Source organism: Trichomycterus rosablanca, chromosome 3 (assembly GCF_030014385.1).
Source record: "Trichomycterus rosablanca isolate fTriRos1 chromosome 3, fTriRos1.hap1, whole genome shotgun sequence".
Classification (NCBI taxonomy): Eukaryota; Metazoa; Chordata; class Actinopteri; order Siluriformes; family Trichomycteridae; genus Trichomycterus; species Trichomycterus rosablanca.
The window spans coordinates 2,398,724-2,413,531 of NC_085990.1; the positions used below are offsets into that span (position 1 = coordinate 2,398,724).

The 14,808-nt window shown below is 40.5% G+C and overlaps 1 protein-coding gene across 1 annotated transcript; it reads left to right on the forward strand.

Annotated features, from left to right (window-relative positions):
• The first annotated feature begins 2,087 nt into the window (after positions 1-2,087).
• Positions 2,088-10,591, forward strand: LOC134310167 (protein S100-A13-like). The gene is made up of 3 exons (XM_062991696.1): positions 2,088-2,206; positions 7,563-7,694; positions 9,197-10,591. The coding sequence occupies exons 1-3, from the start codon at positions 2,186-2,188 to the stop codon at positions 9,365-9,367; spliced, it is 324 nt and encodes a 107-aa protein (XP_062847766.1). The 5' UTR covers positions 2,088-2,185; the 3' UTR covers positions 9,368-10,591.
• The last annotated feature ends 4,217 nt before the right edge of the window (positions 10,592-14,808 follow it).

Sequence of the window (14,808 nt, forward strand, 5' to 3'; positions counted from 1 at the left end):
GTAGGATTGTTCAGCTGTGTTGTTAATTTGACATTTAAAGCATTTACTGTCAACTACAGTGTGATTATAAAGAATTAAAGTAGGTTTTGAATTGCAGTCCTTATATACAAATATTACATTTGGAAGATTCACAGAGAACTAGTTTCTGTGCATATGTTACATATTTAAACTAGGGTTTTTTTTTGTTTTTTTTGCAATAATCTGCCTAAAAATAAGGATCAGTGCCAAACAGGCAACACGATCTTGGTTAAACTAAAGGTTTGGGGCTAAAACGTGATGTTCAGGTTATTCGCTTGTATTTCCTGAGACAGCTCGAGAAATTTCGACTGCCTCAAGCTCTGCTGGTTCAATTATCTACACTGCGATAATCGAGTCCGTCATCACATCTTCTATCACCGCCTGGTTCGGCTCGGCGTCTCTGCGCACCAAACGTAAGCTACAGAGAAAATCATCAGCTGTCGTCTTTCACTATAGAAGATCTGTACTCGTCTAGGATGAAAAAGAGGGCAGGGAAGATCATGGCAGACTCCTCACACCCCACACACCTCATTTTTTCAGAGGTTCTCATCTCAGTGGAGACAAAGAGTGAGAGCATTAAAGACTCGAACCAACCACCACCTCCACAGCTTCTTTCCCCAGGCCATCAGCATACTAAACAAGGCCTACTCCCGCATTTTTCCCTTATACAGTTAATGCACATATGCACCTTACCTACTTGTAAATAATCTCTATTGCACAAATTTCTATCGCTGCTATGGTTTATTTTATTCCATGTTTATATATAATATACCTCTTCTATTTTTACTTAGTCTGTCAGTGCACCGTACTGTACATCCTCATTGCACACTTTGCCTGATGTTGTACTGTTCATGCTGATGCTATATTGTTTATTGTTTATTATACGTTTAGATATAGTGTCCCTTTTTATTATTTAACTTGTATGTATGTATTTTGACTCCTGCACCAAAAGAAATTCCTTGTACATCTGGTACTTGGCGAATAATAAAGAGTCTGATTCTGATTCTTTGATTCCAAACTTTGTACAAAATCTAACTCTAAGATTTGACAAAAAATAAGACTAACTACTTTATCATGGTCAGGGTTGTGGTGGGTTCAGTGTCATGGGAAATAACTTGGCCTGGACAGGGCACCAAGTCATCGCAGGGCACTTACATAGTGCATGTTTTAGGAGAGGAAATCCTGGGGATCAAGCTACTATCAATTCTATTAATGTAGCCTAATATTACAAAAGATAATTATATATATACACACACATTTGTCAACTTTAGTTTATAGTAAGGGTAGCACGGTGGCATAGTGGGTAGAGCTGGCACCTCACAGCAAGAAGGTCCTGGGTTTGATTTCTTTCTGTGTGGAGTTTGCATGTTCTCCCTGTGTCTGTGTGGGTTTCATACAGGTGCTCCGGTTTCCTTCCACAAGTCCAAATACATGCAGCCAATTAGAGCTACTAAAACTGACCTGTGTGTGTGTGTGTGTGTGTGTGATGCACTGGTGACCTGTCCAGGGTGTTTCCTAAGAAGGTCCTGGGTTTGATTCCCAGGTGGAGCAGTCCGGATCCTTTCTGTGTGGAGTTTGCATGTTCTCCCCGTGTCTATGTGGGTTTCCTACTGGTGCTCCGGTTTCCTCCAACAGTCCAAAGACATGCAGTCAGGTTTATTGGATTATTCGCCCAGTGAATTACACCCACCGTGAGCCTGACCAGGATAAAGCGGTGGTTTGTTTGTTTGTTTGTTTGTTTATTAGGGTTTTAACGTCATGTTTTACACTTTGCTTACATTCATGACAGTTACTCATTACACAAGATTCATCAGTTGTATCGAATGGACAATTTAGTGCCTCCAGTTCACCTCATTTGCATGTCTTTGGACTGTGGGAGGAAACCGGAGCACCCGGAGTAAACCCACGCAGACACGGGGAGAACATGCAAAGATAAAGCTGTGGTAAAACAAAGAACGAACGAATGGTCAAATAACTCAGTGATCGGTTTAGTCGCCGAAGTTCAAAAGAATCGACTCAGCAAATCGACTCCCGAAGCGACTCTCCAGTGAGGTGTGAGGGACTGACGTGGAAAGGGAGGAGGTTAGTGAACCTCTCCGCACTCTGGGCGCTAAAAAAACACTCGTACTCAACTTCTCTCGTAGAAGGCTGTAGACTGGTGGAGAACATGGACAACAAGACCCCGAAGGTGAGTGAGAACCTTATTCTGCGCTTTCTGCTCCCTAAATGACTCCGTAAACCGAACTCGGTGCGGTGAGTCAAATAACTTTAATGGGTTTCAGTCTGAACTCACTTTACCAACCAGATAAACAAATTCGTCCTCTTGTGGAATAGATTTCAACTCGTTGTGGTGTCCCATAACTTTTAGGATTGTGTGTCAGTGTGTTGTCTGCTGGTTCTGTTCAGAAACGAGTCCAAATCAATCAAATCAAGTTGAATCATTAAAGGTAACACAGCTCACACACACATGCGTTCATACCAGTGCATGAGGTTTAAATGTCTTAGATATACTCTAATATAATACCTTAATGTCCTCACATAACTAGTTTTACACCAGTCACCTGGTCCTAACTGTCCTAATGCATGGTTTATATGTAACCTGAGGGAAAGCTTTCCTCACTGTGTCTATACCAGTTAAGATTGTATGCTGGCCAACGCCCAAAAAGCAAATAGTCGTGCTTTGTGTGATGAACAGTGTACTCTGACCCAACCTGCTTTGCCTGCTTCCTGAACTTCATTGTCTAAACTCAGGTACCTGATTCTGCTGTATATTCTTCTTTATTAAAGCACATGAGCAACTAATCAGACCTGACCCACACCTGATCTGTGCAGTAAAGACCTGAGGACATGACTTCAATATGACTAGTTGGAGGAACGTCAAGGAGCCAGCCAGATCTGATCACATCGTTTCAACAGTTGTCTTTTGTGTTCCACAGATCGGTGGTTTTCAAACCAGGTAGCGCCCAGGGACTATTTAACACTAGACCTGTATATGCAGCCTGGACATGACGAGTGAGTCTGTTTAAGGATCGTGATCTCCAGTCCTTTGTGATAGTATACACTATATGGACGACGGTATTGAGTTTAGGTGTTCCGGCCACACCCACTGCCAGCAGGTGTTATAATCATACAACTATATCAAAGTTAATTATATGGTTTCAAGTAGGGCTGGGCGGTATGACCAAAAATTTGTATCACGGTATTTTTTAAGATTCTGACGGTTTCACTGTATTTATTTTTGGTATGACTGGGACTTTTTATACGTCTGTGGCAGATTTTACACTGGGGTTTTAATTTCCCCATGTATATAATGAAGCTTCTGAGGACTGTAAGCTTTGCCCGGCCCCACAAACTGACACAATATATGATGGAATCAGTACACATGAAACAGGTGCAATAAATACAATGTTTATTATAATGTAATATTTAAGTGTTGTACTATTACCGTTGGCTCTCCGTTTAGCAAATAAACCAAAGTTTGAAAACTCCACTGTATTAGTGGTGGTAAATTCGGTTCATTTTATGGACTCGGGTTAATCTGAGTCACTCAGTAATGTGATCCGGTTCACTTGGGTCACTTGAGTCACTTGAGTCTTCCGTGCACTCATCTTCTGTAAATAACTATAACTTTTAGTTCATTTAATTCTGTGATTTGTGTAAATCCTACTTATGTAAAGTATCCTCCAGGCCACCCAAGAAGGACGGGCGCTGGTGAGTCTGGTTCCTCTCAAGGTTTCTTCCTGTCATTTTCAGGGAGTTTTTCCTTGCCACAGTCGCCCTCGGCTTGCTCAACAGGGGTTTTTGTATCTGTTGGTCCTGGATTTTGTAAAGTTGCTTTGAGACAATGTCTATTGTAAAAAGCGCTATATAAATAAAGTTGACTTGACTTGACTAGATAAACACTTTTTTCTAAGTGGAATCTTGATCATGTGGGAGAGGGGGGGTGGACTCACCTACCGATCATATGGGTATATTAATGGGTCAAGGGTTTAAAGGGACCATGGGGGCTGTGATACTCCTTATGTGGTACAGTACTAAAGTAGCACGAACACCACTGTGTTTAACCGCTTGTTTATTGGAATATTTAACTTATTACTTTATTAGATTCACGGACTGGAGTGAAGTCGGTTCAGCCAAATCATCTGAGTCCGCGGTGTTTCCGGTGATTCTGCTCACTCGCCTTGTGTACTTGTGTACAGCAGCCAGTCAGAGGACTCGTAGGATCCAGGTTAATTGAGATTTCAGACTCGTGATTCCTGATTCAGTACAAAGATTCGAATCATTAACCCGGGTGATTCAGGAACCGCCCAGCTCTACACTGTACAACTTGACCACAGGTCTGTTGTAGAAAAGTGGATGACTTTGAATATCTCAGCTTCCAGTTCGCTTATAACGTTTGTTTAGCGACTGACATGAAGTATTTTCACCCTGTAAGACAGACCTGGAATCCAGAGTTCTACTTATCTATCGCTCTGAAGCTTCTGTCTCGACTCTCTATAGAGGAATCGTGTCCTTGCATGTGTGGATCGTTACTGCGTTCGTAATGTCGTTGTTTGTAACAGTCGTGGCTCGACAGATCGTGCAGTATAGAGTGTTTTAATCTGTTCTAAACTGTCGACACGCCTTGTTTCTTTGGCAGGTTCTTCCGGTGCATATTTGGTCCTCCTCTCTTCATCCTCCATCTGTTTTTGTTAATTTTTTTTCACCATATTGAGGAACTCTCTCTTATCTATATATCTATATTATATGATTTGCTGCCTACTCAAGCCCACAGCTGTTGTATTATTCACTACTATGGCGGTATTTAAAAAATCCATACGGTATGAGGAATCAAAGACGGTATACAGAATATACCGTCATACCGTCCAGCACTTGTTTCAACTTTGTTGATGACTGCTCCTATGTGGTCCATTAGGACATAGTTTAACGAGTTTGGTGTGGAGGAACTTCAATGGCTCGCAAATATCCCTCAGACTTCCAGCCCATCCAACACCAGTGGGATGAATTAAACTTTAAACATGAGACGAGAACCCTACAAAATCATTCATCTCAAACCTGCACCAACGGACATCAGACCCCTCGTAAATAACTACGTTAAAAATAAATGGCAACTGGAACACACATCCAAGCAATAAACTACTCGAGATTCACCCTAACGTCCTATGACCACATGGTAAAACGTGAACGTTCAATGCCTGACCTTACAAATAGTTGGCTAAACGGGCACAAATTTCCACAGATCGAGCAAAGCCTGTTATAGCTGCAAAGCCAGGCTCTGTATTGACGCCTGTGATTGTGCAACAGGATGTCCAAAAAAAGCTCATGGTCAATACATAAGACCACAGTGTTTGTAAGCTCTAAACTCAGGTACTTTGTGGTGTACCATCATGCATCTGTTTTTCAGTCTCAAGAGCTGTAGTACTGCTTTGTACAAGGTTGTTATTGAGCCAGGGTGACACGCTTTGATGGTCGGTCTGATGTTGCTGCTTCACTGGTCTTGAGTGAGAATGGGTGGTATTGGAATGCTCAACGTGACATGCTTGCAGGCAGCAAATTACGTGCTACCGTGACCAAAAACATCAAGTGCTCAAAATCTCAGTGTGACCGCTGATTTAGGGTCGGTCTAGAACACTGGTGTCAAATCTGACCACATTTTTCAGTAACAAGTAATCTAACGCGTTACTATTTCCAATCCAGTAATCAGATTAAAGTTACTTATCCAAGTTACTGTGCGTTACTATTTTTGCGTCTCGGAGAGTGACGTCTGGCCTATGCGACAAATAAGTCACGAGCTGCGTCCGGAATCGCATACTTACAGAGTGTGCACTAGATTGGAGGAAGTATGCACTACTCGGCCGGTAAAGAAGTACATACTTTCAGTACAGAAGTGTGCAGTATGCACACAACACCGATACGTACTACACGTAGGGACGTGATGACGTAATATCACCATAGTTACAAACTCATTACAAACCCCACTCGCCAAAATTTTGGATATTTATCGTCTTTTTGTTATTTATTTGTCTTTAAAAATGTTATTTTATTTATCTTACTTACACTTGTGAACAGAGGACGCCGTTTTCCGCGTCTTTCTTGTTTCTTATTCCGCTTCAATCGCCGACGCAGCTCCAGTTGCATTACGGCAGCTGCTGAATGTAACTAATAAAGTAACTTGTAATCTAACTTAGTTACTTTTAAAATCAAGTAATCAATAAAGTAACTAAGTTACTTTTTAAAGGTAACTATGCCATCACTGGTCTAGAATCCACCAATGCGTGGAAGGCAACGTATGATGCAAAACCAATCTGTGAAATATAAACAACAACCAATATACCATTTCATTTCATTTCCATGTTTTACCACCGCTGGTAGATTAGAATCAGAGTTGGGCGACATGCTTAAAAGTATTCGTGAATAAGCACTAATACCTGCTTGCAGCACTTTGTTTTTATTATTTTATACGGTTTGTGTCCTTAATACACCGTGATTACTAGGGATGTAACGATGCACCACAAGACTCAAACGTGTAACGATTCAAATCGGCTTACATGTATAATGAATCGATATTCACTTTAAACAGCAGAGGGCGCTGGCACTATTTACATCGCCTGGTTGACGTCACTACAGGGTTGCCAGGTTCGGAATTTTCCAGCCAAATGTATTTATGTGGGGATACTTTCTTTATTTGTATTATTCATTTATTTATTTAATGTGGGATTCAATTCATTTCAGTTTTTTTTTTTTTACACAAAAAGGGAAATGTGCAGCATCGTTTTGCATAGTTTGTACCTACCTCAAAAATAAAAGGACATAATTATTTAGATAAATAAAAGATAAGCACAAATACAGCATTTTATTTTGTATTTTTTAAAGTGAAATAATAAAAGGAAACTTTGTCATCATTTGTCTTCAATTTCATTTTCATTTTTTTCAATTTCAAAAGTAGTATTGTGAATCGCATCGTGGGTAGAGTGTATCGTTACATCCCTAGTGATTACATTTTGTTTTTTTATTAGTATGATGTTTAATGAGTAAAAAAATTATCGCAGGTATTTTTATTTATATTTTTATAGCTGATCTGACCACACATCTGATATCTGACCATAAGCTTGCAGAATCATAAACATCACCCAGGGGCACGGTCATGCGGGAACAGAACGGTGCCTTCCCTAAACCGCTGCTACAAATGTGGAATTTTATAGATCTTATACACCCGATAGCAATGGGTGTAAAGGATACTCCCAAACCCAATATTTAGGATGTGTGTTCACATATTTTTGGCCGTATGTCTGTGCTATCAGCCGGCCGGGCGCCTACACAGACACGTTTGGTTGGGTGTGCATGTAGGGGGAGGGACAACTGCAGGAACGGCATTCCTCCTCGCTGGTGTAGGTGCGGCCTCTGTTGACACATCAAGGCGGCTGATATTGATATTGCGCTCTGTAAGACCCCGCCCCTGGCAGGTGAAAAGAAGCGGTCAGCTGCTTTGTTTTGCCTGTGATATAAAAATAATACTAATGTAAAACTCTGCTTCTGTTTTTCAGTACACAGATCTTGAATTGGCCATCAATTCCCTGGTGACCCAGTTCCACGCGGCGTCGGCTAACGACAGCCCCACCCTGAGCGTCGAGGAGTTCCAGGGCATGCTTACCAAAGAACTGCCCACCGTAGCCAAGGTATTTTCATTTCAGCTCAGAAAAGGATTCAAGGAAAACATTTTGTTCGTTTTACGCCCGTGGGGAGTAAAACAGGGGGTTAGAATTCGGTCTGGCCTGTACTTGACCTCGTATTTAACCCTTGAAGTCTCACAAAGCCGGAAACGATCTTTTGGAGAATCAAGTAGGGGGATTTGGCTTGAAGGTGGGCGACTAAATGAAGCTAAATGAAGAATGCGTTCCTAATCAATATTTTAGGGATATTTCTATCCGGGATTGGGACCTGCACATAAGAGTGCACATACAAGTACACTTACTCACAGTAGCTATTCTGTTTCAGCCAGCCCTCAGATATCAGTCAGTCATGGCCTTGCAGACGCTTGATAGACCGATAGCGCCGCTAAGATTTGAACCCTGTATCCTCAGATCTCAGCGGTAGTGGGCTGGCGTACTTTACCCTGCGCCACCCGAGCGCCCCAAGTTCTGATCATTATGTAGAGTTAGTGGGTTGGGGCGCCGATCAGGAACAGTTTTGCTCGTTAACGTTTCCGAACAGTTAACAAGCGTCTTCCTACACTACGATGTCTGACAAATGCCGCTCAAGCACGTAGCTGTGTGTCTTGTTTGCTGAGAACACGTTATGCGCAGTAAAAGCGAAAGTAAAAGTTATTATTTACAACACAATGCAAATACAGTGCAGCGGGAACCTGGACTACACTGCAGCCTCAGCTAAAAATTCTGGACTGGTAGTTAATGGGAATGATGGGCTGCCACTTACCATATAGAAGCACTTTGTAGTTCTACAATTACTGACTGTAGTCCATATGTTTCTCTACATGCTTTGTTACCCCCTTTCATGTTGTTCTTCAATGGTCAGGACCCCCACAGGACCCCCACAGAGCAGGTATTATTTAGGTGGTGGATGATTCTCAGCACTGCAGTGACACTGACACCATGGTGGTGGTGTGTTAGTGTGTGTTGTGCTGGTATGAGTGGATCAGACACAGCAGCACTGCTGGAGTTTTAAACACCGTGTCCACTCACTGTCCACTCTATTAGACACTCCTACCTAGTCGGTCCACCTTGTAGATGTAAAGTCAGAGACGATCGCTCATCTATTGCTGCTGTCTGAGTCGCTCATCTTCTAGACCTTCATCAGTGGTCACAGGACGCTGCCCACGGGGCGCTGTTGGCTGGATATTTTTGGTTGGTGGACTATTCTCAGTCCAGCAGTGACAGCATTGCTGTGTCTGATCCACTCATACCAGCACAACACACACTAACACACCACCACCATGTCAGTGTCACTGCAGTGCTGAGAATCATCCACCACCTGACCATTGAAGAACAGGGTGAAAGCAGGCTAAAAAGTATGTAGGGAAACAGATGGACTACAGTCAGTAATTGTAGAACTACAAAGTGCTTCTATATGGTAAGTGGAGCTGATAAAATGGACAGTGAGTGTAGAAACAAGGAGGTGGTTTTAATGTACATTTTATAACAGGAATGATTATTTTTTCCAGTCTGCTGGGGATCAGGAGAGCCTGAACAATATGCTGAAGGAGATGGGCGTGGCAGACGGGCAGGGAGTCAGCTTCGAGAACTTCTGGAATCTGGTGAACACCTTCGCTACCAGTCAGTGTGGGCTGCTTCAGAAAGACAAAAAAGTTCACTGCTCCTGCCTGTTACTCTGAGACCCTGACCAGTAGCCTGCCAGTTTTATAGTCTGGTGATATGTTGTCCTGACAGACCCTGGACCGACCCCCTCAGGTCTGATCGTTCCCATGTTTCCAATACTGAAGGGCTAAACACTACCAACAGGGCATCTCAGACTTTCATGCGGTGCTGTGAAAAAGTATTTGACCCACACTAGATTCTGTCTGATTTTAGATGTTTCAGATCTTCTGACTAATTTTAATATAAAATAAACCATCATTCCATTTGATGAACCTGATTGTGCCACCCTTGCCTACACTGAAAGGTGTTCCAGCTTGAACTGCCCATTTAGGGTCACAGCATCTCATTGGGATTCAAACCAGGACTTCCAAACCTCTCCCAATTCCTTAATTTTGCTTCTTTTGAGCTGCATAACCCAACCGGTTCTTGCGCTTTTAGGATTTTCTGGTAGAGACCATGTTTGACTGCTGGTATTAGGATGTTCTTATGGTAGAATGTGGGACCCATGTCTTCCAAAACATTCCACCTTATTCTTTTCATGTACATCTGGGTTCTTTAGTGGCCTCCTAGATGAATCGTCTCGGTGTTCTTGGTCATATTTTATAGACGGGACACTTCTGGGAAAGTTAATCGCTGTTCCGCGCTCTCAAAATGTGGATAATGGCTCTCACTGTGGTTCGCCAGAGTCACAGAGCCTCAATACTGGTACATTTCAGTGAATTTATTCGTCATTTGTATTTAAATCTCTTTAGAACGTGCTGCTTTTGAGACCCTCTTCTATGTAAGTGATGTCTAGATGCACACCATGCTCAGGTGTGGCTTGTAAAATGTATCAATTGAATCTGGTTAACTGGATAATTTAGCAGCTAAGGGGGGCGATTACTTTTACACATGGGACCAGATAGAGCCGAACAGCATTTTCTCTTTAATAAATCACTAAACAACAGTCTGTGACTTCATTATTTTAATATTAAAAGTAGTTCGACGATCTGAAACACAGAAGTGTGAAATTGAAATTGAAAAGGGGGCACATACTTCTTCACAGCGCTGTGTGATGTTTATTTTTTGAAGAAGCAGCCTCTGTATTTTATAACATGTTCTAATGCTGCAATTTTTTATGTTTCTGAATTGAACTGCCAGCCTATTTTTGTACTATGATGATGATAACTGCGATTCTAATAGATGTGATTTAAATGTCTCAGTGTAAATGAAGATATAATAAATTTATACATATACACAAACATCCTGGAATGTATTTTTTTTTTATATATAGAAATGTCCAGACTGCTTTAACAGAAGTTACGCTGATATTTCATATACTGTATTTAAATTAGCTTTCTATTACAAGCTACACTATATGGTTAAAAGTATTTGGACACTGGACTATGAGCTTGTTTGACGTCACATTTCAAAACCAAGTGCTATTAAAACAGAGAGACCTGTATGTGATCTTTTCAACTGGAACAACAGCCGCTCTTCTGAGAAGGTTTTTTACAAATGGGAATTTGTACCCCTTTGGTCAAAAGAGCATCTGTATGGCTGGGCACTGATGTTAGTCAAGAAAGCCTCAGTCGATGTTCCGGTTCATCTCAAAGCTGTTGAGTGCGGCTGAGGTCAGAGCTCTGTGCAGGACACTGGAGTTTCTTTAAACCGAGCTTATCTTCATGACTTTATAGATCTCAGAAAAGGGCCTTCCCTAAACTGTTTCTGCAGAGTTGGAATATACAGTATAAAATATATAATGTCCAACTTCTGGCCACAATGATGAAATCACCCACCTATTTCACTGCATAGCAAATAAACAAATCACAGATGACCAAAAGCATTCATTCATTCATTCATTGTCTGTTTTACCACCACTTTATCCTGGTCAGGGTCATGGTGGGTCAGATTCACTGGCTGAAAGGCACAAAACACCCTGGACAGGTTGCCAGTCCATCACAGAGCAAACACACACACACGGAGACACACACATATATACACTCAGGGCAATGTCTAGTAGCTCTTATTAACCTGACTGCATGTCTTGGACACGGGGACACGGAGAGAACATGCAAACTCCACACAGAACCCAAGACCCTCTTACTGTGAGGGGACAGAGCTATACGTTAAACAAATTTGAGAAGTTGAGTTGAGAAGATTTAAATATATATGATATGCACACACACTTATAATTATCTCAGCTACGAACAAACAGTGCACATCAGAGGTGGTTTTTGTCTTTTTTTTTACATTAGATGTTTGAGACGGAGCAGCACCGAGTCTTCTCCTACACTAGAGGTCAGTAAAGTTATTACAATGCATCATGTTCAACACCCACATGTTCACACAGCTGACCATCACATAAACACACACATAGTAAACATGCTTCTTCATGGCATACAGAGTTTTCTTCTTTTTATTACAAATCATATCATCTTATAATCAGCATCATCTGACTGAAAAGTTGAATCAGAATCAGGTGTGAAGTGAATTGTTTTCATTCCTTTGTTCAGTACATCACATGTTTTTCAGTCTTATTCTTTTTACTGAGCCTCATGGTTAGTCGACTCTGAGCTCTGGGATTTAACCCTCTCATCAGAAGCTTGTTTAAATTAGTACATTTGTACAGTTTTGATTAGTATTTTTTTTACTAGTTTACAGGTTGGAGATTTCAATGGACATATTAAGCAGAACCTTCTTAATGCTTGCTGTCCAAATTAGACATATAGAAGAAATTGTGATTTATATGATTAGGATTTTTATAAACAAATAAAAACTCGAGAGTTTACAGTCGAGTTTCCCACTCACTCTCCGGGACTTAGTCTGTGTTTGGTTTGTTGAAGCATTAATAAACTTAATGATATTTTTTTTTCTGCTCCTAAGGGCAGTTGTAGCTTAGTGGTTAAAGTATTGGACTAGCAATCAAAAGGTCGCTGGTTCAAGCCCCACCACTGCCAGGTTGCCACTGTCGGGCCCCTGAACAAGGCCCATAACCTTCAATTGCTTACACAATATACTGTCACAGTACCATAAGTCGCTTTGGATAAAAGCGTCTGCTGAAAATGTAAATGCTACAAAAGTGTTGGCACTGAGCTATTCTTACCTTGTTATTTTTTTGTTTGATTAAGCTGGTGTTTGTTTCAACTTTGAGAATAAAGTTTAAATAATTTCAAGAATAAAGTTAAAATTATTTCATTAATAAAAGATAAATCTTTTCATGAATAATGTTAAAATGTTAAGATTGTGAGAATAAAGTTTTAATGATTTTGAGAATCAAGTTTTAATGATTTATTTTCTCCCAATTCAGGGTAGTTAGTTTGTCTTCCACTGCTGAGGATCCCCGATTTTTTGCAGTCGACATGGGTATATTGCTGCTCACGCCTCAGACGACCCGCGCATAGCCCTTAATGGAACCCTTTTCACCCATTCACTCTGCACAGGCGCCTCTATCTGCCAATCAGGGTCCTTACACAGGATTTGAAGACCATGCCGGTCATCCCTCCCTGCAGGCACTGCCAATTATGCCTGCTAGATGGCGCCCAGCCGACCGGTGGCAACGCCAAGCTTCGGACCGAGTAGTTCAGAATCTCGGCGCTGGTGTGCTAGCAGAATATCCTGCAAGTTTTAATGATTTTGAGAACAGTCAAAATAATTTTAAGAATAAGTTATGATTTCGAGAATAAAATTGTCTAAGTTTCAGTTTCAAGAATAAAAGGTTTCGATTTTGAAAAAACTATATGTCTTTATTCTTAAAATCATTTCACAACTTATACGGTACAAAGTCTAACAGTGGCCCTAATTATACTTCATAATAGGGTCATTCCTGGGATTTGGTGCCTTTTGGACCTTAAAACTTTTTGAAAATGAAACACTTTTAATTTGTTTTTCATGTTTTATTATAAAAAGGATGTGTTATACTTTTCCACACTAATATTGGTCAAGCTAAATCACACATGCACCTCATATACACTGTGACGTCCAGCCTGTTACGTATTAGGTTGTAACAGGGTGGACCGTAACAGGGTGGACATTCTGACGTAATATTAGCCATTAGCTAGCGAGTGAGCAAAACCATGCTAGCATAAAAGTGAATTTGGATAAAGAATTCTCCAAATTGTGATAATGTGATAATTTTTAAAATGATTAAATGGTATTGCTTTTTCTCATATATCCCATGACAGGGTGGACATGTTATGGTTGACCGTATAAGACTTTTAGGATAAAATGTGGAAAAAACAACATTAAAATGAGGAGTTTAATAAGCCGCTCATCTTCCACAGTTGTTTTCCCTCCAGAAAGATCATGTGAGCTCCAGGAATGTAAAACAGCTCTTTATTTTAAGAGATAGTAGTATAAGATAACAGGGTGGACAGAAACTTGAGGGACGTGTGAAAAACCCTCATAATCAGCAATAAAATCAAACTCATAAAGAAACAAATCCAGGGTTTAGAGGGACTTAATCAAAGCTTTTAAACAGTATTGAAAGACTGAGATATTTTCATGATTAAACCTCATATATCATCACTAAATCAGAATGTACAGTACTGGGGACGTGGGAAAACCTCTGGTATTTAAGGTATAAAAACAGTGTAAAATGTATACAGTCATTTTATTTTGTGGGTAGAAAACTTTGTTTTCAGTATTTGAAAGTGTTCATTATTCCAGTAAGATGTTTAGAAATTGTATTGTTTAAAATTTACTTAATAAATACATTGATCAGTACTGGGGACACAAAAGGCACCGAATTGTAGGAATGACCCAATAATAATAATAATAATAATCTTTATTTATACAGCACATAATAATAATAATAATAATAAGTTGGACTTATATAGCGCCTTTCACAATACCCAAGGACGCTTTACAAAATAGAAAAATACATCAAGATACAATATTAGAGACAGACACATGAGAGACGCATGAATACATAAATGATAGGACACAATAATAATATAATAAATGTAGATTTACATAAGTTAATGAAGCTTATGAAACAGTAGAGAAATGTTTGGTAAATAGATGAGTTTTGAGTAGGGATTTGAATTCTGTAAAAGAAGAAGTAGAACGCAGGGAAAGAGGGAGAGAATTCCAAAGTAGGGGAGCAGAGACAGAAAAGGATCTTCCACCCATGGTAGAGAGCCTGAAGCTGGGGACAATCAGGAGACCAGCATCAGTAGACCGTAAAGAGCGTGAGGGGGTGTACCGATGTATCAGGTTTTGTAAGTATATTGGACCAAGACCATAAAGTGCTTTGAAAGTAAGTATGAGGACTTTGTATTGAATACGTTTGGAGATGGGTAACCAGTGAAGTTGGGCAAGGACAGGTGTAATGTGATCCGTTTTTTTGGAGCGAGTGAGCATCCTAGCAGCAGAATTTTGAACACATTGAAGAAGGTGGATAGATTTAGCAGGAAGACCAAAGAGCAGAGAGTTACAGTAATCAAGTCTGGAGGAAATAAAAGCGTGAACAAGGGTT